A 26,619-nucleotide genomic window follows, 5' to 3' on the forward strand; every position below is an offset into this window, starting at 1 on the left:
GCCCATCCTCAGGGCAGAAGCTGACTCCAGCTTTAACGTATTTTCCAAACACTGCAACAACTCTCAGCCAAAGAAGAACATGCTGGATACACTCAGCAGGCCAGGCGACGCCTTTAGAAAGAGAGACAGAGGTAATATCTCAACGCGGTGAGGGCTTTCTCATTTTCAATGGGAAAAAAAAGTTAGAAAGGCGAATGACCACCGTTTTAACGCTTGACCACAGGCACAGCTGGGTGTTGGCGTCATCGCCAGGAGTTTTCATAACTTTATATGACGTTAGTCTGACGCCAGGTTGTTTAACGCTGTTAATTTCACAGCTACAGTCTCTGACTGAATCCTTCTGAAATGTCCTTAGACAAATCCAGGTAAATGTCCCTGGGAACGTTGTACTGCGCAGACCTGTACCTGGTTAGAATTGGGGGGTCATCACTGTGGGGCGTGGGGATCTGCTCTGGATGTAGGCAGATGCTGCTTCGTTATGAATATTTCTGGAGGTTTTCTCACTGCTCCTGACTTTAGGGAGACTGTTTTCAACCGCGGTCAGTCGGGTTGATATTTTGCTCTGTTTTTCAGCTTTCACCGACTGAAATGTGCGAGAGGTAAACGTCAGGGATGAAAAAAACAGAATCTGTTCTCAGGAGGAGGGTGGTGGGAATGGAGAACCGGTACCAGTCACAAGTTAGTCCGGGGTAATAAGGATTTAATTGAATAACGTAAAGGTTGACTGCAAGTCAATTTCATTAGATCACAAAGGTCCGATGTTCCAAAGGGCTTTCCCTTAACAGACCTAATATGTTGGCACATATTATACAGATAACCCGTCCGTTTTGCATCAGAGTGTTTACGAATTGAGCTACTCTGAAGAGTAAGACTGGGTGTTAGACTTGTCTCATTGAAGGGCATTTTGATCGGGGTAGCCAGCCGAGAAATGTAGAAACAAAGAAAATAGGTGCAGGAGTAGGCCATTCGGTCCTTCGAGCCAGCACCACCAATTCAATATGATCATGGCTGATCATCCAAAATCAGTGCTTTCTCCCCATATCACTTGATTCTGTTAGCCCTAAGAGCTAAATCTAACTCTCTCTTGAATACTTCCAGTAAATTGGCCTCCACTGCCTTCTGTGGCAGAGAATTCCAAAGATTCACAACTCTGGGTGAAAACGTTTTTCCTCATCTCAGTCCTAAATGGCCTACCCCTTATTCTTAAACTGTGACTCCCCAACATCGGGAACATTTCAATCCCTTAATAATTTTGTATGTTTCTCTAAGATCCCCTCTCATCCTTCTAAATTCCAGTCAATATAATCCCACTCGATCCATTCTTTCATGATATGTCAGTCCCGCCATCCCGGGAATTAACCTGGTGAACCTACACTTCACTCCCTCAATAGCAAGAATTTCCTTCCTCAAACTAGGAGACCAAAATTGCACACAATACCCCAGGGGCAGTCTCACCAGGGTCCTGCACAACTGCAGTAGGACCTCCTTGTTCCTAAACTCAAATCCTCTCACAATGTAGGCCAACATGCCATTTGCTTTCTTCACCGCCTGCTGTACCTGCATGCTTACTTTCAGTGACTGATGTACATGCACACCCAGGTCTTGTTGCACCTTCCCTTTTCCTAATCTGACACCATTCAGCTAATCTGCCTTCTTGTTCTTGCAACCAAAATGGGTAACCTCACATTTATCCACATTATACTGCATCTGCCATGCAACTGCCCACTCACCCAACCTATCCAAGTCACTCTGCAGCCTCATAGCATCCTCCTCGCAGCTCACACTGCCACCCAGCTTTGTGTCATCCACAAACTTGGAGATCTTACATTTAATTCCTTTGTCTAAATCGTTAATATATATTGTAAATAACTGGGTCCCAACACTGAGCCTTGAGGCACCCCACTAGTCACTACCTGCCATTCTGAAAAGGATCTGTTAATTCCTACTCTTTGCTTCCTGTCTGCCAACCAGTTCTCTATGCATGTCAATACCCTACCCCCAATACCATGTGCTCTAATTCTGCACACGAATCTCTTGTGTGGGACCTTGTCAAAGGCTTTCTGAAAGTCCAGATACACCACATCCACTCGCTGGGACTGGGGAGTTTGAGTTATAAGGAGAGATTGGTTAGTCCAATATTGGATTGAACTGTTTTCCCTGGAGTGAAAGAGGCTGGGTGGCAACCTTATGGAGGTTTATAAAGTCATGAGGGGTATAGATAAAGTGGATGGGCACAGTTCCTTTTCCCAGTATCGGGAAGTCTAAAACGACATGCAGAGGTTTAAGATGAGAGGGGAATGATTTAAAGGGGTCTTGAGGTGCAAGGCATGGTCTATGAAATGAGCTACCAGAAGAAGTGGTAGAGGTGGAAACAATTACAATGTTTAAAATACATTTGGACAGGTTAATGGACAGGAATAATTTAGAGGGATATGGCCAAACCCAGGCAAATAGGACTCACTCAGGCACAATCCTCGGTCAGCATGGATGATTTGGACCAAAGGGCCTGTTTCTATACTGTACATACAGTACGACAAAGAGTATATAAGCATGGGATCACCACTTGCTGGAAGTTGCCATCCAAGCTACTGACTTTTCAAGTCAGCACCATCCTGACTTGGAAACATATCACAATTCCTTGACCGTTGCTTATACCCGCACCTCAAGGACCAAAGGAGTTCACGAAAGTAGCTCACCACCACTTTTCATTGATGGACTTCCTGGGGCAGTATTCATGCCATTGCAGTTGTAGGAAGCAAATTCTTCTGCCTTGATTTTGTGCTCTTAAACCACTTCAGTGGCTATTGTGGCACCTTAATTGATATTGACAAAAGTCAGTTCAACTTCAACACCCTGGAGTGACATAGGTGATGTAACTGAAAACATTAATGGCAAAAACTTTCAAAATACTATCATATTAAGATCGAAACAATTAGTTAGCAAAAACAAAGTTTAGAAAAAATAATTTGATCTTTTGAATACTTGGCATTCAAATTAATTCACAAGTTTGAAAAATAAGTTTAGAAAAGATAATTTGATCATTTGAATACTTGTCATTCAAGTTATATCACAATTTTGAAAAAATATATATTTAGAGCCCTCACAACTGAGAAGTGCAGTCTCTTTTGTAATTTTACTCTCTTAAAAAATTATAGGATGTAAGAGAATCTGTTTATGACTGGATGGTTTGCATTATTTTGTTGAGCTTTCTTAAAACAGTGGATAAATGAAACCAATGCTTATTGCACAACAATTAAGAACAGAATTACCTTAAGGTCATTCTATATCAACTTGAAATCTTCAAACATGCATTGTATATGTACTACATTTCTGGAAATCGTTCTGACTGTTTTCCGGGCAATCATTATATCTGTGATTCCCTCATAGTTTTATACATTTTCTTTAACATTAATGATTTCTTGACAGAGCCAAGAAAAATATGTATACAATACAAAAAACAGATATGTGTTCTGTTAGTCAAGTGGCTCTATTTAACATTCATGATATTGAATGATAAAGTATGAAGATATCTTTTTCATTAATGTTAGATATCTCTATTTATAGTAACCCAAGAAGAAAAACAGAGAGGAAAGTTAATAATTCTTCGGAAGTTTTCAATGTCTCTGAAGTGCAGCAAAAGAAACAAATCAATTACAAATTCTCGGGTATGTTGGAACATTCCACTTGTGCAAACCGGCCAGATAGATTGCTACCCAATGCCCTGGACTTTTACTTTTTGTAGTTATGTATTAATTACTGAGCAAGAAAATAAGTACATCATTCATTCATTTTTATGTGCATTTTATTCCATTCGGATACTGATAAACACAGTGCTGGTTTAAAAATGCCATTCTAGTTTACAGGATCACACAACATAAATTTATGCCTCACGCCATTTAGTTACTTAAAATGAAAGCATATTGTAATGGAAATTTCCCAAATGTTAGAAAAAAAGGGTATCTATATAGTTAGAGGATCCTATCAGTCGCTGAATGCACACGCATGTCTTTCTCTAAAACTATTGAATCGCTGATTAACATATCTAAGGGCGCAAGGGGAAATGAAACCAGAAATTGAACTTATTCCTTGCATGGAAGTCACGCTAAAGGGGTTCTAGTTCACCCTGTGGTATGAACATTACATTTTGTAGGGGGATGGAGATATCCATTGGTCTTGACAACTTTTTTATTGATTAACTGCACTTTAAAGTGCATAGTGGTCAGCATTCATTGCAATTGATCCAGCAGTAATATGATCCGTCAGCACAAGAGAAGAAAAATGCCCCAAAGATTCTGCTATGTCATCTGACAGCAGTAACATAAAGAGAAACATGTTTAATGATGATTCCAAGATATTGTGTATGGGGAACCACAAATTGGAAATATCCTGACATTAACATTCAGATATTCACTGCTACCATCTTCTATTACTACTTCATTTTAATTCGATCTCGAGATGAGGGCATTTCTGGCAAGGCCAGCAATTATTACTGATCCCTGGTTATCCTGAGAATATGCCTGTTTTCAGCCATCATCTTAACCTGGATCAGTTCATTACAACCACGTGGCTTACAGGGCACCAGGGAATGATGGAGAGTGTGTGGTATGGGACATATATGAGACCTGGTTGAGATCAGGGAATCAGGGTTGTGCGTATGTGGTGTGGGACTGGAGTCATACATAGATTGGACTATGTAAGAATGACAGATTTTCTAAACTGCATAGATTGGATTTGACTTGTTCTCTCGACATTTAGCTTTAGTTCTGATTGACTCGTCTTTTAGCCAAACTATGACACCTCCACGCCGATGATAACATATCTGAAAATTAATTACTCTTCCTGCTGTGAAATATGATGTCATCTAACTACAGTGCACAACATTCTTTGTTAGGTCACTGATTGCTTAAGATGTAAAAGCATCAAGAAAAGCCATGTATCAATGCAGCAAGGTACAGAGTTTAATTTTAATATTTTTGTCTCATTGGATTAAAAATGAATGCAAAAGATTAAAGTAATTTCAGTAATAGATTCTATAAAACTATCTTAATAATTCCCAGAGTTGTTCAGCTTATTTAACTTAGCATTTGGGCTTGTTTACTCTCAGTGGTTGCTTGTAGGAAAGTATTGGTGGGGAAAATGGTGGTGTTAGTTCTACTGATATGAAGATACATGCTTAACTACAATATAAAACCAGAGAGTAGTTTTGCCACTTTCATTGTATCTGATAAAAATATGTAATTGTTGGGAAATAGTTTTAAACAAACTTTTAGAAGTTCTTCTTTTCAAACTGGGTGCTGCTTTGGATTTCCATGGTATTCTGGGTTTGGATGGGTTGAATTTACTTCAATGAATGAAACCCCATTTTGGGTTGATGGCCATTTCACAGATTTCCAAGAGCCCACATCACAAGAAGACCATCCATTATATATTAAAGATTTGGACTATTTAAAAAAAAAATCACACATTATTCTGAGTCTGGGTACCACTAGTAGGTATTTAGCGTCCGTCTTTAATTGCTCTTGAAAAGGCAGTTGTGAGCATCACCTATCCATTGTGAGCATCGCCTATCCAAGTGCGGCACGGTGGCGCAGCGGTAGAGTTGCTGCCTTACAGCGAATGCAGCGCCAGAGACCCGGGTTCGATCCCGACTACGGGCGCCGTCTGTACGGAGTTTTTGTACGTTCTCCCCGTGACCTGCGTGGGTTTTCTCCGAGATCTTCGGTTTCCTCCCACACTCCAAAGACGTACAGGTATGTAGGTTAATTGGCTGGGCAAATGTAAAAAAAATTGTCCCTAGTGGGTGTAGGATAGTGTTAGTGTGCGGGGATCGCTGGGCGGCACGGACCCGGTGGGCCGAAGGGCCTGTTTCTGCGCTGTATCTCTAAATCTAAATCTAATGTTCTCCAGAGATACTGCCTGACCTGCTGAGTTACTCTAGCACTTTATGTGTTTAAAAAAAAATCAGCAGCTGCAGTTCATTATATCTATGTAAGTTGTTGACTTTGTGTCTGGTTGACCAATTTACATATTTTCAGGGAATAACTTGCTTTCTGTCAGTATTGTCCATAAAGTTCAATTGGCTGTCTCCCTGCAGGCGCTGAACAATCATATCCTGTCTATTCATGGATCGTGACTAAAGAAGGTAGATAAACAAAGATAAACTTAAGGAACATGGTTATTTATGATGCAGGATTATAACAAGAGTTTCATTCATTCGTGTCTGTTCTGTTTTGGACTATTTCAGATTTTGATCTGTTTTTTTTTTGTTTTAGAACACAAGGACATTATAAAATAGGAGCAGGAGTAGGCCACTCGGCCCCTCAAACCTCTCCTGCCAGTCAATATAATCATGGCTTACCTGCCTTTGGCTACATCACCTCCGTGCCAGTTCCTCAATCTGATGTATCAAAAATGTATCTACTTCCTCTTTAAATAGCCCCAGTGATGTAGCTCCACAACACTCTTGGGAAGAGAATTGCCTTTGTGAGAACACTTCTAACATACTCAATTTCAAATGAATGCCCCTAATCTTATGATTATGTCCCCTTGTTTGAGATTCTTCAACTGGTGGAAATATCTCAAAATCTACGCCCCCTTGGGATGTTCAGTCAAAAGAGTCAACACCTCATTCTACCAAATTGCATTGTAGTTCTAACTTCTTTATCTGCTTGTGATAGAGCAACCCCTCATAGAAGGAGTCACAAGGAACAATTATGGGCAGCACAGTGACCTAGCAGTAGAGCAACTGGCTTACAGTGCCAGAGACCTGGGTTCGACCCTGACTACGGGTGCTGTCTCTACATTCTCCCCATGACCTGCGTGGGTTTTCTCCGAGATCTTCGGTTTACTCCCACACTCTAAAGACATGCAGCTTTGTAGGTTAATTGGCTTGGTATAAATGTAAAATTGTCCCTAGTGAGTGTAGGGTAGTGTTGGTATGTAGAGATCACTGGTCGGTGCGGACTCGGTGGGCGGAAGGACCTGTTTCCGCGCTGTATCCCTAAACTAAACTAAACTAAACTGTAGATGCAACTGTGGAGGACACGGATATCTGACATTTTGGGTTGTGGCCCCACAGTCTAAAGAACGGAAGGCAAGTTGTGAGAAAGTGTCCCTGACCCGAAGCATTAACAGGTTTCTCTTTCCACGGATGTTGTTTGGTAGTCTGACTTCTTCTAGCATTTTCTGTTTGTGTTTGTCATTTTCGTCTATATCGATGATAGCCTACCTTCAGATTCCTCTTACTGAAGTGCATAACCTCATGTTTTTCCACATAAATGCCATTTGCCAGTTTTATTAGCTGTTTTAATATTTCTGTTACTCTAATTAACTAACCTATGCTTTAGCCTATTTATCTATTCCTCTCAAGACAACCCCACCTTCATTCCATTGTAGTTGGTCTAATTTAAATTGAGGACATTGGCTAATGGTCACCAGGTGTTCACCCTCAAGTTCCACCTGGAATGTCAACACGTTGCGATCACTGCTGTCAAGGGGATTCTTAACTACATCTTTTATTAATCCTGCCTCATGACACTTGGCAAAATCTAAAATGTTTCCTGATAGAATCTGTAACATAGACACAAAATGCTGGAGTAACTCAGCGGGACAGGCAGCATCTCTGGAGAGAAGGAATGGGTGACGTTTCGGGTCGAGAACCTACTTCAGTCAAGGGCCTCGTCCCGAAACGTCACCCATTCCTTCTCACCAGAGATGCTGCTTGTCCCGCTGAGTTACTCCAGCATTTTGTGTCTATCTTTGATTTAAACCAGCATCTGCAGTTCTTTCCTACACATGTACAGAATCTGTAATATAATGCTCTAAAAACAACACATGACGCACTCCACAAATTCCTCTTCCGCGGTACCCTTGCCAATCTGATAAATCCAATCAATATGCAGAATTAAATCACGCATGATAATTGTAGTTCCTGCCTTTGATATTTCACCATTTATGCTATGTTCTATTGTGAGGCAACACCCAGGGAAGGACAAAAGACTACCTTGACTTCTCCCTTTTATCCTTTGTTATGTTTGACGCCAATACGTGCGCAACCTGCTTTATTATATTAACCTATTTCTTTTATGATTGGAGATATGCAACAGACAATTATTAATGTTCCGTCTTAGTATTAACAAAATCAGTGTTTGGATAATAAGGAAATAGTTAATGGTCTGACTTTAGACACAATTGAATACTGCTGAATTTGCAAACAATCAAAGTAAATAGTTTTGTTGTACAGGAAGTAACTGCAGATGCTGGTTTACACTGAAGAGAGACACAAAATACTGGAGTAACTCTGCGGGACAGGCAGCATCTCTGGATAGAAGGAATGGGTGACGTTTTGGGTTGAGACCCTTCTTCAGACGTATTGTTCATTATTCAGACAGTTTTGTTCATTTGAGTGTGTATTTGATTCATTTGTCCCAAATGTTATATTAAAATTTATCTTTATATTTGGCTTCTTCCCGACATCTTTGTTTGCTTGGACCATTGCTGGGACATGCAATGATCTTTGCGAATCCTTGCCGGATCTAACTGGATCTACAGCATGGCAAAGTAACAACATAGACACTGCTTATCCCAGGCTTTCATAGATGTTCCACCAAAGGTCACAGTGGTTCTTGGGAGACTATCCACATAGATCCAACCCTTTCACATTTCCTATCTGCATCAAGGTCACTTGGAAATATGGATTTTGATTTTGCAATTATAATGACAGGGGCTCCCCATTTAGAAAGGCAAGAATCGGAAAGTAGCAGTTACCTTATAAACTCGCTCTGACAGTAACGCGAAGAGATACTGCATTAAAATGAAGGATGAATGTAAAGTTGCAGTATTTACCTAATGAAAATGTCCAAATAAGATAAAACCTGTTTATCAGGTGTAAGTAAACATTTAATAGCAAGAAAAAAAAGGCACAAAGTATTAGAGTAGCTCAGTAGGTCAGACAGCATCTTGAGAGAATATGGATAGGTGACGTTTTAGGTTGGGACCCTTCTTCAGACTCAGGCAATAAAGTCAATGAGCTCCTCCTATCATTGAAAATTTGCTTAAAAATTATGGAAATTTGTTTTATTCAGATTTTATCCCGTTTAATGGATCTTAGATTTAGAAACATAACTAAAATATTTCTGCCATTTGAGTCTTTCTTGAATTAAATACTTTGGCCCATGCTTTCTTCTTTTGACCCTTGAGGTGTCAGAAACAATTCTTCATTCTGATCATTTGAAAAGATCCTGTTCCTGCAAGTCCTAGGTGTCCTTACCACCTTTTAGATTGTCTGTTTACCATAAAGCACAATGTAGGTGTGATGAAACTTTGTTGACCACAAAGTCTTGGTTCTTGGGCAAATTGTACCTTCTGATTGACCACTACTCTTCATTTCTACTCGGTTAAGTCAATTATTAATTCACAATATGCCCATTTCTCGGTGAAACTTTCACTTCCCATTGGAAGTACCTCGAGAGAAAACATGCAAAGGACGATTCTCTAATCCTCCCATCTGTGCTGACTGCTGGTGAATAGCTATGAAATGATACCTGGCATTTTCTCATGATTTGATTCTCTACTTGGAGCTCCCTAATCTGGAAACAGCCTGAAATATGCAGCACAATAATTCATCCTTGCCAAACGTCATCAAATAACGAAGAAGGTTCTTGACCCGAAACATCACCTTTTCTTTTTCTCCAGAGGTGCTGCCTGACCCGCTCAGTTACTCCAGCTTTTTGTGTCTATCTTCAGTTTAAACCATCATCTGCAGTTCCTTCCTACACAAATAATTCTAATAGTTATTTTAGGTACAATATAATAAAGGTATTGTAATCTTTTTGTTTCTTCTTTCTACCATGCACATCTCCAAACACTGCATGCAGCTGTGAGGAATTCCTCATCTGCTCTCCTACTCATCTTTCCCTCCATTTCTAATCCTCTGGGATAGATGCATCTGAACTTCTAGAATAATATCCAAACCTTTCCTAATGTCAAACTGCAGTTGCAATTATGAATGACCTTCAAACTATTCTCACACCACTGATAAATTGTTTGCATACATTAAGGTTAGTATTTTGCTCAACAAGGCTATGTTCAGCACACTAAATCTTGCTTCCTGTCTTTTAACAGCAAACCTATTAAAATATATGACTGATGAGAGGTTGAGAATGATTAGACTTCTGGCAAACAAAGCAATCAAGGTATGAATACATTGCCTAAAGTTAAATTCTGAAAGCAGTATAATTCAGTGATTAAACTAAAGAAACTCAGATGTGAAAGAGTAATCCTACGCATTGTATAGACTTGGAAAAGTGAAGAAATGTGAATTGTTCCTGTGTTCATTGTAAAAATATTGTTGGTCTTGTACGATGATATACTGTAATAAGAAGTTTGAGGAGAAATGCTGCAAGACATCCGAATTAGCTTTTTAAGTAGGGTCTCCTTTCATGTTTAAGACCCAAAGGCAAGCTCATGTGAAGACTCTTGCTACAGTTAGTGTGAAGAATGGATAAAATCCACAGTAGAAGTGTGCTTCATTAACTCTGTCTCATGTAAGTCACACAAGTCCTTCCAGGTGAGACAGAGGTTCACATGAGCCCTTCCAGTTGAGGCTGAAGTTCATGTAGTCCTCCCAGGTGAGACAGAGGTTCACCTGCCCCTTCTCTAACTACATCTACTGCATCCAGTGTTCCTGATGTGATCTCCTGTATATTGGCGAAACCAAGCGTACCCTCAGCAATCGCTTCGCCAAACGCTTGCATTCGGTCCACCAAGACCTACCGGATCTCTCGGTTGCTAGCCATTTTAACTCCCCTTCCCATTCCCATACTGACTTTTCTGTCCTTGGCCTCCTCCATTGCCAGAATAAGGCCAAACACAAACTGGAGTGACAGCACCTCATATTTCGCTTGGATAGCTTACAACCCAACAGTATGAACATTCAATTCCTCAGTTTTAGGTAACCTCTAACAACCGATTACAGCTTTACAGGCCCATTAACGCAATAACACCCAAATAAATATACAATATTCAACAATACAATAAATTAATTATCAGCAATACTAGGATAACCAGATCATAATATTGCAAATCTGAAGTGGTTGTGCAACCAAAGCAAAGTCTAGAGTAGATTATAGCTGTTGAGGTAGTGGTCAGTGTTGTCCGGTGTTCAAGAGTCTGATGGTTGCTGGGATGTGGCTGTTCTTGAACCTGGAGGAGGTCATAATAGTCAGGCTTCTGTACCTTCTTCCCGATGGTAGTCACAAGATGAGAGCATCGCAAGAGGGAGCATGGCCATCTTCCTCATTTTGCTCTCATCCTGCGTTTACCTATCCCGATCATAGTCTCAATATGAGAGCAAGTTGAGGAAGACCAGGATCCGATTGCAAAGGGAGGCCCGGAGACCAATTTCTCTGAGTTTGGTGATGTTTTGAGGGGACGATGGGGTTGAATGTCTAGCTGTAGTAGATGAACAGTAGCCTGACATATGTGCTCTTGTATGTTGGTGGCAACTTCAGTAGTGAGAGGTTGAAGATGTCCCAAAATCTCCAGATAGATGACCCATGCATGTTTTAAGAAGGCAGCTGGGTAAACCGTTGTGGCGGACATTTTATGAGGGTTCATCCTCGTCAGGGAACTTCTGACATTCACCTCGGTGACTGAGATTGTAGTGTGGTCTGGGACAATGGGGACTCGAGAAAATACATCCATCATCTCCCTTTTGAAGCAACCATTGACAGCATGTATCTTGTCTGAGAGTGATGCATCCCCTGTCACTCGAGCTCCTCCTTAAGACCACGACTGGGGTATTGTTCATTCCAGAATAGGATATACATGTCTTTGAAGGATTTTAGGTAATTTCACCAAAGATGCGATAAAGCACTGTCTGAACAAAAAACTTTTCCTCTGTCTTTCTCATAGGCGAAGAAAATCTTTACAATCATTGGCTACTATCCAGAAATTAGAGCAAGCTTAAGGAGAAGAGGCTGGGCAGAAAGAATATTTCCACCGTTGAAGCAAGTGGAACAGCAAGTGGAAATTGGCGATGGTTTAATGAATCACTCAGGACACTATTCAGCAGGTTGATATTGTAAAATAGAGAAAGCTTAACACCGCAGTGTCGCAATGATCTACTGATCCACGCTACATTTCGGCCTACCTTCCCTCTGGGAGCTCTGAATTTCTCCTTAATATTTGTTATTTGTTTAAATCATTTTAGCCTTGGTGGAGTTATTGGAAATGGTGTCAAGGTTTCGTGAAATTTCATGTTTGGGACTCCTAAGATTTTGTTAGTAGATCACTCTGAGGCAGTACACAAGTTTGTCGCTTATGTTATATTTCCCCAATTTAAAGAAATATTTTCCACTTAAAAATATTAATCAACAAGAAACGAATGTTAATACCAAACAAAGACAGAGCATTATTGAAGAAGTTTCACTGTTTATATCCACTCTTTATCAGCTTCTCCACAGCTAACAACGGACCATTGTGGGCTCCAACTTTCCTTGATCATATGGCTGGCTTTGATTTGTTCTTTACATACCTTTCATTCATTTGTTCTTTGTTCCTTTTCATATCTCTAGTTTCCCGCTCCCCTGACTCGCAGTCTGAAGAAGGGTCACGACCCGAAACGTCACCTATTCCTTTTTTCCAGAGATGCTGCCTCACCTGCTGAGATATTCCAGCATCTTCAACCTAATTAATCCTTCTGTTACAATGCTGATGAAAAAACGTGTGCCTGTTAACTAAATATTGGAGGCCTGTTAACTGAAAATTGTTGCCCAGGCAGCCCAATGAGCAAATGATCCATGGGGAGTAGCATTTGGTTCAAACTGGTGTTTGGTTTGGTTTAGTTCAGATAGTGCAGAAACAGGCCTTTTGGCCCAACGAGCCCGCGCTGACCAGCGATCCCTGCACATTAACACTACCCTACACACACTAGGGACAATTTTACATTTATACCAAACCAATTAACCTCCAAACCAGTACATCTTTGGAGTGTGGGAGGAAACCGAAGATCTCGGAGAAAACACACGCAAGTCACGGGGGGAACGTACAAACTCTGGACAGACAACACCCATGGTCAGGATCGAACCTGGATCTCTAGCTCTGTAAGGCAGCAACTCTACCGCTACGCACTGTGCCCCCCGTGTTCTCGAACCCAATTACAAATTTTAGTCATCAATGGGCAGTATATGCAATGTTCTCAAGTATTGATTGGCCTTTAAATGGAAGAGATTGTCCCAAAGAGTTGATGTAATTTTCTCCATATTGTCCAAATTGGATAAATTTGCTGTTTTTAGTAAATCAATGCTAATTGACTTTTCAGCATCCAGGCGACAAGTTGTCAAGACGTGGATTACAAAGCAGTTAACAAAAAGGGAAAATATTTCTCAGGACAATCAGACAGGTAGGAGTCATGGAAAGAATGTAACTAATTGGGTTTCTTTTAGGATAAAATACACAGTGCATGAATAACAGCTTTTACCATTTGTATTTTAAACACTTTTAACTGGCTTATTTTTGTGAAATGGCCACAATGTGGAAGTGTAATATTTGTGCACTTTGCAGAACATGGATAGATGACATTTTGGGTTGGCACCCGTCTTCACACTTCAAAATTGGGATAACAGCTTCGTGAAAAACAACATAGTCCAGGAGTACTAAAAGTTCTAGAAGATCTGGGCTCTAAATAAAGTCCTTCACCTGCTTCTAGATGAATGGGTCCAATTTGAATTTGCTGTTAAACTTGGATCAGCAATACTGCTCTGTGCTTGACTCTATTGTGGGTCCAAGCCATCCTAAATTGTTCCTAGTGTGTGTAGGATAGCATGGTCAGCGCGGTCTGGGTGGGCCGAAGGGCCTGTTTCCACGCTGTATCACTAATCTAAACTAAACTAAACTAAACTAAACTAAGCTTTAACCATCCACGGCCATCATGAAGTGAGGTCAGCCAGTCATGAAATGGGCCTTCTTGTCATGCACTAAAGCTAGCAACACTGGCTGTTAATTCAAATTCTGTTAATGAATTTGCAGCACAGTATTTCTTGTTTGAATCAGATAAGATGGCTACAGCAAACACATACATTGCAATTCCATCTATCTTTCTGCAGTGAGGTCTATTTTAACCTTCTTTTAAATTGCCTAGTATAACGATAAAGCATAATGTTAAATTTTATGGATGAGTGTTTTGGGATATTTTCTTTCCAGTTACTCTTCTAAAGCACATGGTCAACATTGGAATATTTACAATTAAGATCAGAAATTTCTGTGTGAATCTACATCCTGCCACAGAGTGGCAGTATACATCAATATACCTAATGTGCTCAAGAAAATTCAATGACTGTTCCTTCATGAGAAATAGTCAAAAGAGGAAACATAATTTAAACATAAATGCCTGACACATTGATCTTATTAAATGGCAAGGTATTAACTTAATGAAATACATTCGCAAAGAAATACTCAAGTTAGCTGAGAATAAATGCCAACTAAATTCTGCTGAGTTGTACTCAAGAGTCAAGCCAAGAGTCGAGAGTGTTTTATTGTCGTATGTCTCAGATAGAACAATGAAATTCTTACTTGCAGCAGCACAACAGAATATGTAAACATAGTACACTGTAAACAATATAATAAACAAGAAAAAAAAGCTCAGTATGTGTGTATAGACACATACCCACCCATTCATACACACACACACACACACACACACACACACACACACACACACACACACACACACACACACACACACACACACATATATATACATACATACACATACATATACATACACACACATCCGTATTCACCAAAAACAAACAAACAATAATAGTCTACTCATCACTGATCTAAGAAACTCTTTGTGCTGGAAGTTTATTGATCAGCATTCATGAGCCATCTGGGACCTCAAACACATGTCACAAGAAATCCAGCAACCGGAGGAACTCTCGTGCCTCTTCCATTGGTACTTCAGTATCATCAGTCCCTGCTCCACATTCTAAAAGTATACTCCAATTTAAAGAGTCAGACCATAAAATAATCTAACAATTCCTATGTGGGTCTCATCGGCCAAGTCAGATTACCCGGGATTTGAGTTGAAACAAGTCATCCTCAAACCCAAAGGACAGTCCAAGGGAAGAATAAAGGTTTAAGTTGAGATATCAATTCTGACAAAGTTATTCCCAAAAGGGCAATTGGAAATGATTTTGCATCACTATTTTACACTTTGCTAATGTAATTTACTTTTTTTGTATTAGATAATGGAATTGTACAGCTTCAGGAAGAATATTTTCACTACTATTTGAGTGATCCAGACAACATTCATTGTTTAGTGGTATGGTAAATACGTTGTCCCACTTTTTGCAGGGAAGTGCCAAATGAAATGCTTTTATTATTAGATTCATATTCAGATTATTTTATTGTCATATGCACCTGGATGCAATTAAATTCCTTGTTCGCATTAAGCTCACAGAGTAAACGATTTACATATAATAATGACAAATACAACCATATGGTTTCCAATATGGAAAGGATGGAAAGGGGGCTTACTATTGGAGATGGTGATTTAATGAAAGAGGTAGGAAGGGATAATGGGAAGAGGTATCCAGTTGTGGGTCAGCAGTGCTTGTCTGGAATGCTGTACATCCAGAGGAAGTTTTCCTGCTTTTCCAGATTACACACCAAACGTTAAATACTTGAACCTAACTTTCTTCTAGAACTCCCGCTTGAAAAACACAAAGTGATACATCGTCAGTGGAATGGGCTGCTATCTAATTCGCCTCAAGCCTCTGAGATTTGCACAGGAGTCCTCTTCAAATGCTAATCCTCTGGATAGCATTTTCAAAGGACCCAATGCCTATTGTGGATGGTTATCCGGTTAGCTGGAATTATGACCTACTGTAAATGATGTTGGTCACTTTCCCATACATTAGTGCCAGGCAGAGCTCTGCAGTATGTTGGACCACACCCCCCAGCTCTTTATCCTTCTAAACTCCAGAGAATATGCACCCATTCAATTCAATCTTTCCCCATCAGACAGCCCTTAACCTGCCTTTTCTCTTGTTTGGGTCTCGCAGCGCTGTTGGGAATTGTTGGTTGTGGCAATAATTGGTTCCAGTTTGTTTGTCATCTTGTCATCAGTCCGTGTCCAAAATGTGGGATAATAGGGTCAAGCAGGATCAAGGTAATGATCAGAAATCTATCTAATTCCTCTCTGTTGGCCGATTCATTAATCTAATCAAGCAGCCCTGTTTGTTTCAGTCAGCAGATTGTTTTGAAGGTCTAATCCATAGATATATTGAGAAACACCGAGCATCTTCATACTTGCTTTTGTATGGGTGACCAGAACTTCCTTTGGCAGAACTCCAGGACATGCAGATGTACATTGAATTTAACTCAGACAGGACATGCATGTCTTTTTGACAAATTATCCTGCTTCCTTCCAATCCTGTTTTATTTATTTTTATACCACAGAAGGGTTGATGCAAGAAGCTTTTGCCTGTACGTTGCAGAACCTAGCACCAAACATGGGGCTTTTTGTGGCTGCAGATTTTGCCAATCTATCTCTAATAGAGGATAAATATTAATGGTATGCATTATAATGACATTTCACCTATAATAATAAATGCTACATTGTCCTCTTGGAATTATATGATTTAGTTTAGAATCCATTTGGCCGATTCCCTGTAAGAATGAGCCTTTGCAAGGTCTGTACTTCCTTGAGTTCCTAAAATGACTTTGTTGAATAGTGAATTATTATTTTATGATGGATATTTTAATTTCAGTCAAAACTGATTGCGAAAGAAATCCCTTACTTCATCTGGACAGTAAGAAGAAATATAATTGACTGTCGCTCTTTGCATAGACATCAGATGATGAATCATTATGGCAGGCATGCATCTTTTACAACCAAAGTAAGAACGATTCTTTAGTTTATTGCCGATAAACAATAGTGGCATTTATAAAGCTGTGAATCTATTTACCATGAACACTTGATTGTAGAATGAGACTGTTCAGATAGTTACCGAACAGATTGGTCATTAACGATCTAGAATTCATGGGGTGGATCGTGCTTGGAAGAATCTGGCCAGCCTTGGCAGATCCATCAGTGGGCTCATCTTGCAGGCGCTCCCTGTTCTGAACACTTGTCTGGGTGGCAAATGGACTTTAAGTGGTGCACATGGAAGTCCAGACCCTGAAACATCCCCCAGTTCATATGCACATTCTCATCCTTATGCTATAACTATGACTGGTGTTTGAAACCATTAATTTCAAGTTTTGAGTAGATTCTTGGGACATGAAGTTTACAATATTAGTTCTGGGGGATAATTGGGACAAAAGGCAAAGCCACGGAATCTGGGCGAACTTTATTTGACAGGGAATGCAAATATTCTGTCACTGTCCTTTTAAGATTTGCGATCTGCACCTGATCAGATCCTGTCCAAGACCATTTCCCCTGCCAGCAGACATTCCACCTAATTTCAGACGTACTTTTGCCGTCTCCATTGTGTAGTCACTGAACATAGAGTTATCGGTATGACTCTGGCGTTTTCATCGGTATTAGTAAGAGTTGCTAATTCAGCCAGTCAATGAGCTCATGAGGTGCGGCGATCCATGAACTACTGGTTCAAAACTACTGTAAGGTCTGAAAAGGCATTATTCCACAGTCTAAGCCACGTAAAATTAACGCACTGCTTCCAGGTGGACGTTGACTAAACATTCAATTTAATATCCAACAAATCACATCCAGATCCCCTTATCAGGAAATAATTTGATATTATGAAATGCAACATTTCCTATTGGCACCTTCACAAAATAATCTTTGCAGAATATTGATTTGCCTATGAAGTGGACTTATAACTTTGTTTCTGTCAGAGCGAATCCATCTCCGGGCAAACTGGTCACTGAGCTACCCCAGGCAGGGTGAAGCCATAGAGGGAGTACAGAGAAGGTTCACCAGATTGATTCCTGGGATGGCAGGACTTTCATATGAAGAAAGACTGCATAGGCTCGGTTTGTACTCGCTGGAATTTAGAAGATTGAGGGGGGATCTTATAGAAACTTACAAAATTCTTAAGGGGTTGGAGAGGTTAGATGCAGGAAGATTGTTCCCGATGTTGGGGAAGTCCAGAACAAGGGGTCACAGTTTAAGGATAAGGGGGAAGTCTTTTAGGACCGAGATGAGAACTTTTTTTTTCACCCAGAGAGTGGTGAATCTGTGGAATTCTCTGCCACAGAAGGTAGTTGAGGCCAGTTCATTGGTTATATTTAAGAGGGAGTTAGATGTGGCCCTTGTGGCTAAAGGGATCAGGGGGTATGGAGAGAAGGCAGGTACAGGATACTGAGTTGGATGATCAGCCATGATCATATTGAATGGCGGTGCAGGCTCGAAGGGCCGAATGGCCTTCTCCTGCACCTATTTTCTATGTTTCTACTCATCTGAGAAGAGACTGCCCGTAGGAACACTCTTTTGACACAGCTGACCATGCTATGATTTGAGAGTGATCCTGGTTCAAAGAGGGTCTTGAGGCATCTGAGAGGGAAGCCAGGACCAACATATCTGGGCAATGGAACACCCCCTGGAGACTGCTCTGGCACAACAGCTTAGATTCTTCTGTTCAAGTTACTGGAAGAGAAGTTAAACCACCCCACCTCATGGGTGGGATCTCTGGTACTGCAATGCAGTAGTGCATGCATGGTGGTGCAGCGGTAGAACTACTGCCTCACAGCATCAGAGATCCGGGTTCGATCCTGATTATGGGTGCTGTCTGTACGGAGTTTGTACGATCTCCCCTGCGTGACCTGCGCGGGGTTTTCTCCGAGATCTTCGGTTTCCTCCCACACTCCAAAGACGCACAGGTTTGTAGGCTAATAGGCTTGGTATAAATGTAAAATTGGCCCTAGTGTGTGTCGGGTAGGATTAATGTGCGGGGATCATTGGTCGGCGTGGACTTGGTGGGCTGAAGGGCCTGTTTCCGTGCTGTATCTCTAAAGACTGAACTAAAACTAAACTCATAGATGTCATGATTCTCATCCACTTCTCCAACATTACAAAGGGCAGACTGACTAAACTTTTAATACATCCTGGTGTGATAAATGCTAGGCTTATTTATTTTCCGGGACAATAAGTGAACAATTAAAGTAATCATAGCAGTAGATTTCAGCCTGTTCTATTTCCTCCTCACAATAAACAACACTGTTCATGACAAGGGGTTAAATACCACTTTCTTCTGGTCAGCCTTTTCACTGCATCAGAACAAAATGTACCTATTTCCTGATAAGAGGATCTGAATGTGAATTGTAACGAGGCCAGGTGATTTGCATTTATTGTGTTCATATGCACATTCTCGTCGTCGTGCAGCAACGTTTGACTGGTGTTTGCAACTTTTAAGTCTCAAATTTTGAGTTGGTTCTTGGGACATGAAGTTTACAGTATTAGTTCTGGGGGATAATTGGGACAAAAGGCAAAGCCACAGAATCTGGGCAAGCTTTATTTGACGGGGAATGCACATATTCTGTCATTGTCCTTTTAAGATTTGAGTTAGCAGCACAGAAAACAGGATGTGGTAACATTGAATAATTCTCGGTATTGTTGATGAAATCAACTGCTTATCTTGATGGAACCCAGACTGGGGAGCTGGCGACATGATGCGTTGATGTAGCAAGACAATGTCAGGGATAAGGCTGTGGCTCATCACAAAACTCTTCTCAGATAGTCGGCATGTGGGTATACAAGTAATTCAACATGGTGTGTCATGAAGCATTATCATTTATCAATAACCATTGAAATGTTCCCAATGTTGGGGTAGTCCAAAACCAGGGGCCACAGTTTAAGAATAAGGGGTAGGCCATTTAGAACGGAGATGAGGAAAAACCTTTTCACTCAGAGAGTTGTAAATCTGTGGAATTCTCTACCTCGGAAGGCAGTGGAGGCCAATTCTCTGCATGCTTTCAAGAGAGAGTTAGATAGAGCTCTTAATGATAGCAGAGTCAGGGGGTATGGGGAGAGGGTAGGAACGGGGTACTGATTGTGAATGACCAGCCATGATCACATTGAATGGCGGTGCTAGCTCAAAGGGCCGAATGGCCTACTCCTGCTCCTATTGTCTATTGTCTATTGTCTATTCTGATCAAACTGGTAACCACAAGGCCATAGCTAAAGCAAGAATGTAGGGAGCTAGATGCAAGGCAAAGCCACTTGAAAAATATAATTGAAGGGATGGCACCAGGACTTTGTGAAACTTTGACACTGTTGATTCCAGTTCTTGAGCTTATTTCCTGAATGCATCCCCTGTTTTAGTATTACAAAGGTAGATATTGATTCAGCAGAATGTCACTTCTTTCACAAAATAAAATGCAACCAGAACCATTCCTCCCGCCTCCCAGTTGGAGGTTCAATGTGTGAAAAGAGGCAGCGTTTACATCTCCACGATGCTTTCATTTATTTCAACCAAAGGTCAAACTCCCAAAAAATAAAAACCGCCCATTATGGAGAAATCTTTAGGTGAACGTGTTTGCTGAGCAGGGAGAGAAGATTTAATTGTTTATTTGAAGCAATGCAGCTGGATGTTACTGCAACACTGTGGAATGGGAGGTATCATTCCCATCTTCTGTCTTTTGCTGCTGGACATAATAAACGGTTTGCCTCCCATTGCAGATGGAATTATTGCTTGTTGCAATAACATTTAATGTCAGTCCTTATCATGGGAACATAGTATTTGAGACATAGTATATAATTACTGTAATACTCAACATATGATTAGTGTGGTATGCCAGGAAAAAATTGATGACTTGAGACTGATGGTTTCCAAATATCTTCACTGCTGGGATTTGTAGTGCTTCTATTGCACACTAATTGATAGGAATAGATAGGAATGATTAGGCAGCACTGTTATTAGTATATCATGTGAACAAAATAACAAACAGTAAAATAGAAGTCTCTTGGTCTGCTAGTGTCGAGCTGTTTCTATCTTCTTTGCTATTTATATTTGCAGCCAACTTGAACACGCAATGAAGTCATATAGGGAAAGAGGAAAGACACAGTGGGAAAATCTTGGTTACCCCTTGGTTGTCCAGCATGTTCCCCTTTTAGCAGGAATCCCAATAATAAGAAAATCGAGGAATTCCAAAAAAAGATGTTATAAAAGCTGAATAAGTGGGCTTACTATATTTCTGCAGATAAACCATCAAATAGTAGACATGAAGTGAAGGAATCCAGGCAACTTGTTTACATGAATTCCTTTATCTGCTATTTGAATAGAATTATCGACACATTTCTTTAAAATTATCAACTCGACTCGAAACGTCACCCATTCCTTCGCTCCAGAGATGCTGCCTGTCCCACCAGCATTTTGTGTCTATCTTCAATTGAAACCAGCATCTGCAGTTCTTTCCTACACATCTGTACACACTGGTTCTATGTTATCCCTTTATTTCATCCGTTCTCTGCACACGAGGGGCATTTAACAGGGACAAATTAACCTACAAACTCGCACTTTGAGATGTGGGAGGAAATTGGAGCACCCAGAAGAAACCCATGAAGTCACTGGGAGAATGAGCAATCTCCAAACATACAGTTCCTGAGGTCAAGATCGAACATGGATTCTCTGGCGCTGTGAGGCAGCGGCTCTATTCATTGTGTATCATTGTCAACAGTAATTTGTAGCTTCAAGTGTTATTGGATAAAAGAAACCTGGCGAGCCACTGGAAGAAATAATTTATAACACATAAGAAATTATAAAACATATAAATACTTTAACTTTTGTTAATGATCTAATCCTTGTCTTCACGTCATTAGTCTGTATTTTATTTTTTATTCAGTAGTGGTTTGCATGTAAATTTTATTGGCATTGTCATAACTTTAATGACTTTAATGACTGAATCATAATGATTTTTTTTGATTTTCAGGATGATAGTTATAGATTTATAACGTCATACAGCACAGAAATATCTCTTCAGCACAAAACATCATGCTCACCTTTTGCTTATCTGCTCTACATCCTGCTATTTTTTTCTTTGCTCTACCTATTGAACTTGATTGACTGGATGGCATGCAAAGTTTTTCATGGTATCTTGGTGTACATGACAATTATAAACTAATACCAGTCTACACTAACCCATTTGTCTGATATGTAATATCGATGTCCTCCAGGTCACTCAAAGGCATACTGATTTTACATTTTGGAGAGTGGAAAGAATTATTTTACTTGGAGCAAAATTATCTGGAATTCATCACCTGAAGGAGTTTTTGAAACTATCTGTCAGTGCCTTCAAAAGGGAATAGGAAAGGCACTGATAACGAATAATTTGGGGTAAAGAATAGGAACAAGGGGGAATGGAGCCCGTATAAGTCAATGGGTCAAATGGCCTCCAAAGGAAGGTTGAAATGTTCTGTTATTAGGCAGCCTTGACTAAATATATTCCTTATTTATATTTTTCCTAGAAATTGGATAATAGAGGGAAGATGATTAAAATTTTGGCCAACAGTAATCCCTCACCGAAAACCATCTATGCAGATCTATTGGTCATTTATTCTGTGTCCACAAATGGGACTTTGCTGACTGCAGATGGCAATAACATTGACCACACTTTTAGAAGTCATTTGTTGTTTGTAAAACACTTTAGAATTCCACGACTGTGTGAATTGGAATAAGTATATGCGGGTTCCACTAAAATATGCTAAGTGGCTCCAGAGGCTTACTTTTCATCTGAAGATAATCATTTTCGAAATTGTATATGAAATGAAAATTTATTTGTGCATTCTTTCACTGAAGGCTGGACTCTGCAGAAATCTGAGGAAATTGCCTTCCCTTCTGGATGAGAACCCTGACACTTTCTTTCCCCGCTGCTACCTTGTTTCTAATGAGAATGAAGAACGTGCCCTCTGCAGTAAGTATCAGATTGCCTGGTTTAAACATAATCAAAAACGCTAGTTATGGCAAGATGAGAAATTAGCAAAAAATACTCAAAAATATGAGAGAAAGAAATGTAAAATGGTGCTTGAAGACCCATGTGTCAGCTTTAAACTTCACTCCGGTAAAATATGCTGAGAGAGGTTCATGTCAAATTATCTCATTACTTTCTTCAAAGGACCACTCCTATCTCACAGATCCAAAGAATCGGCCAGTGTGGGTCATAGGGTTGTACAAACAAGGAACTGCAGATGCTGGTTTACAAAAATGGACATAAAGTTCTGGAGCAACTCAGCATGTCAGGCAGCATTTCCAGAGTACATGGATAGGTGACGTTTCAGGTGGGGAGAAGGGTCTCAACCCGAAACGTTACCTATCCATGTTCTCCAGAGATGCTGCTTGACCAGCTGAGTTATTTCAGCACTTTAGGCTTTGCTGGTTGTTGTTATAGAATATAGAACAGTATAGTCTAGGAAGGAACTGCAGATGTTGGTTTAAACCGAAGATAGACACAAAATGCTAGAGTAACTCAGTGGGACAGGCAGCATCTCTGGATAGAAGGAATGGGTAACATTTCGGATCGAGACCCTTCTTCAGACCTGGGTCTTCCAGAGACGCTGCCTCTCCCGCTGAGTTAGTCTAGCATTTTGTGTCTATAGAATAATATAGCACAGAAACAGGCCCTTTGGCATGTTTGTGCCAAACATGGTGCCTCGTTGAGTGGATCTCATCTACCTGCACATGAACCATTTCCCTCAATTCCTTTCACTTCCATATGCCTACCCAAAAGTATTCCAATAATGAGCTAACACTAATAGCCATTCAGTTAACCACAAGTTATTATCCCAAAAGAGTTGAAATATTTTCGGGGGTTGATAACCTGGAAATCTGATGGCTGCTTAGATCTGTGTTACTGCCCAGATGTGCCTTGATGAGGAAATAAACAGAGCTGTGAAACAACGCTTAGGATTAATCAATATAACATTGATCACAGCAAAGAAAGAGAATGTTCAGAGAAGTTCATGAGATGGGCTAAGTTAGATGTAATGTCAACACACAAAGCAGGCTGTCAGCCGACCCGATCCTATCATTCATGAACCAACACAAAAACAATGGCAGGTTGTGGTGGGGAAGTGTGGATAGAGAAGTGATGAAAATGTCAATGGGTGAATTGATGACCCAAGTTGCAAAGTGGAAGCCTAAACCCAACTCTCTCAGCCCTGCAAACCTGTGTGACTCAACAGAAATTGATACAAAATCCTCTTCTTGAATATCCAACCAAATCTGGCGGTTATTAATTGATTTAGTACTGTCGCAACATCAGACATAGTAAATAGTTGCATGACTAATATAAAAAGTGCCTGCCATACATCTGTTCACTCATTTGTTAAAATACTCACAGGATCATTTAACTAAAACCAATGCTTATTCTTGAGAAATGTCAACTCTTCATTTGCATAACCAAACTTATGAGTAACTTAAATGCAATTCTGTTGCTTTCAGATGACTTCAGGCTTACTTGTGCAATCAGTGTACTGAAATGGGTGATTTGCAATCCTGCAAATGATAAATCAAATCCAAATAATGGAAGGCAGAGACAGTCAGAAGCCAGCCTGAAAGGTAAAGTTCTATAAATTTCCACGAATAGAGTCATAGAGTCAGACAGTGTGGAAACAGGCCCTTTGCCCACACTGACCAACATGCCCCATCTATACTAATCCCACCTGCCTGTGTTTGCCCCATATCTCTCTAAACCTATCCTATACATGTACCTGTCTCACCTTCCTCCCAGGGCAGCTCATTCTATACACCTACCATCATTTGTGTGAAATAAGTTGCCCGTCGAGTTCCTATTAAATCTTTCCTCACCTTAAACCTATGTTCTCTGGTTCTCGATTCCCCTACTACAAGAGACTCTGTGCTTACCCTATCTATTCCTCTGATGATCTTGTCCACCTTTATGAGATCACTCCTCATCCACCCGCGTTCCAATCTGCTATCCAACTATTTGGAAATCTTCATAAATAGGCTCACTGGACGTTGGCTCCCTCGAAACTCACTGGGACTCTTGGTCTTGTACTTCCTTTTCCTAAATGGGGCCCCAGTTTCCTCACTTCTTTCAAACTCACCAGGACCCTGGTTCCCTGCTCCTCTTGAGCTTACCTGGTTCACTTGAATTGTATCATTCCACTGTGCAGTGTCTTTAAACAAAAAGAGAACCGGAAGAATATTGGGGTATTAATTGGAATATTATCCAATGGTTTGGAAAATGTTGGTGTCTGCATTGTTAAAGTTCTAAACACGCCAGATTAAAGGAATTTTCTGTATGTGGTTAATTTACCTGTTACAAAATAAGATTGTAAGGTTGTAAGGGTTTCCAAGTTAGAGTCATGGTGTCATAGAACACAGAAACAGGCCCTTCTGCCCATGCCAACCAAGGTGCCCCTTCTACACGTCTCACCTGCCCACATTCGGCCCATATCCCTCTAAACCTTCCCTTTCTATGTGCCTGTCCAAATGTTTATTAAATGTTGTTACAGTACCTGTCTCAACTACCTCCTCTGGCAGCTCGTTCCATGTACCTACTACCACCCTCTGTGTGAAGGTGGGTTAGAGTTGGATGTCAAATAGAAATAATTAACTACACAACCTGAAGCAATGGTGTGAAATCAATTCTTGTTGAGCATTGAATTGTATGAGCAGGACTACATTTGGAGACTGAAATTAAGATTAACATAACAAAAATGTCAGAGGATGATGAACTTTGCCAGGCCATCTCCCAGTCTTGTCATGCAGCCTTACTGAGAGAATGCTGGAATAATTTAAATAAAACAAGCAACCACCATTTTGGTTGTTTTACTGGGGTATCTGCAGTTCTTGCAGTATTGTTACATTTCATATTATTCAACTACAATGCCATTGATTTTTGTTGAAACAAACTTTTCAAACTATACAGTTTTTGAATTTAGAGGTTTCACTAAAGAACCACCATTTAACCTGACAAATAATTGTATGCATAGACCGCCGATCCATCGAAACCTGATCACTTCTTAAACTTTACATTTCATACATTAGGCAAAGTAAAGGGTGACTTTATATACAGTAACAACATAGATTCATAGAGTGGTGCAGTGTGGAAACGGGCCCTTCAGTCCATCTTGCCCACACCAGCCAACATGTCTCAGCTACACTGGTCCCACCTGCCTGCATTTGGTCCACATTTTAGATTTTTTAGATTTAGAGATACAGCGCGGAAACAGGCCCTTCGGCCCACCGAGTCCGCGCCGCCCAACGATCCCCACACACTAACACTATCCTACACACACTAGGGACAATTTTTACATTTACCCAGTCAATTAACCTACATACCTGCACGTCTTTGGAGTGTGGGAGGGAACCGAAGATCTCGGAGAAAACCCACGCAGGTCACGGGGAGAACTTACAAACTCCGTACAGACGGCGCCCGTAGTCAGGATCAAACCTGAGTCTCCGGCACTGCATTCGCTGTAAAGCAGCAACTCTACCGCTGCGCCACCGTGCTGCCGTCCAAACATCCCTCCAAACTTATCCTATTCATGTCTTACATGTAACATAGCCTTAAACAATTAGATATCTTTCAGGCTTTGAGGCAACTTTGGTGATTCAACGCGTACAAATGCACGAGTGGTCATATGAAGATGAAGAGGAGGATAAGCCACAATGACCATCAAGTCTCCTG

At 40.5% G+C, this 26,619-nt stretch overlaps 1 protein-coding gene across 1 annotated transcript in view; it reads left to right on the top strand.

The window, feature by feature from the left end:
* Window positions 1-194: 194 nt before the first annotated feature.
* The window catches only part of LOC144604770 (protein monoglycylase TTLL8-like), a 46,527-nt gene continuing 20,102 nt past the window's right edge, over window positions 195-26,619 (top strand). Inside the window, 13 exon segments of the mRNA XM_078419415.1 lie at window positions 195-275; window positions 520-605; window positions 3,565-3,588; window positions 3,590-3,665; window positions 4,892-4,949; window positions 6,095-6,142; window positions 10,123-10,193; window positions 11,914-12,040; window positions 13,322-13,402; window positions 15,249-15,325; window positions 16,776-16,904; window positions 22,764-22,878; window positions 24,405-24,521. Coding sequence (XP_078275541.1) covers window positions 195-275; window positions 520-605; window positions 3,565-3,588; window positions 3,590-3,665; window positions 4,892-4,949; window positions 6,095-6,142; window positions 10,123-10,193; window positions 11,914-12,040; window positions 13,322-13,402; window positions 15,249-15,325; window positions 16,776-16,904; window positions 22,764-22,878; window positions 24,405-24,521 — 1,090 coding nt within the window.

The sequence above is a fragment of the Rhinoraja longicauda genome, chromosome 23 (genome assembly GCF_053455715.1).
Source record: "Rhinoraja longicauda isolate Sanriku21f chromosome 23, sRhiLon1.1, whole genome shotgun sequence".
NCBI lineage: Eukaryota > Metazoa > Chordata > Chondrichthyes > Rajiformes > Arhynchobatidae > Rhinoraja > Rhinoraja longicauda.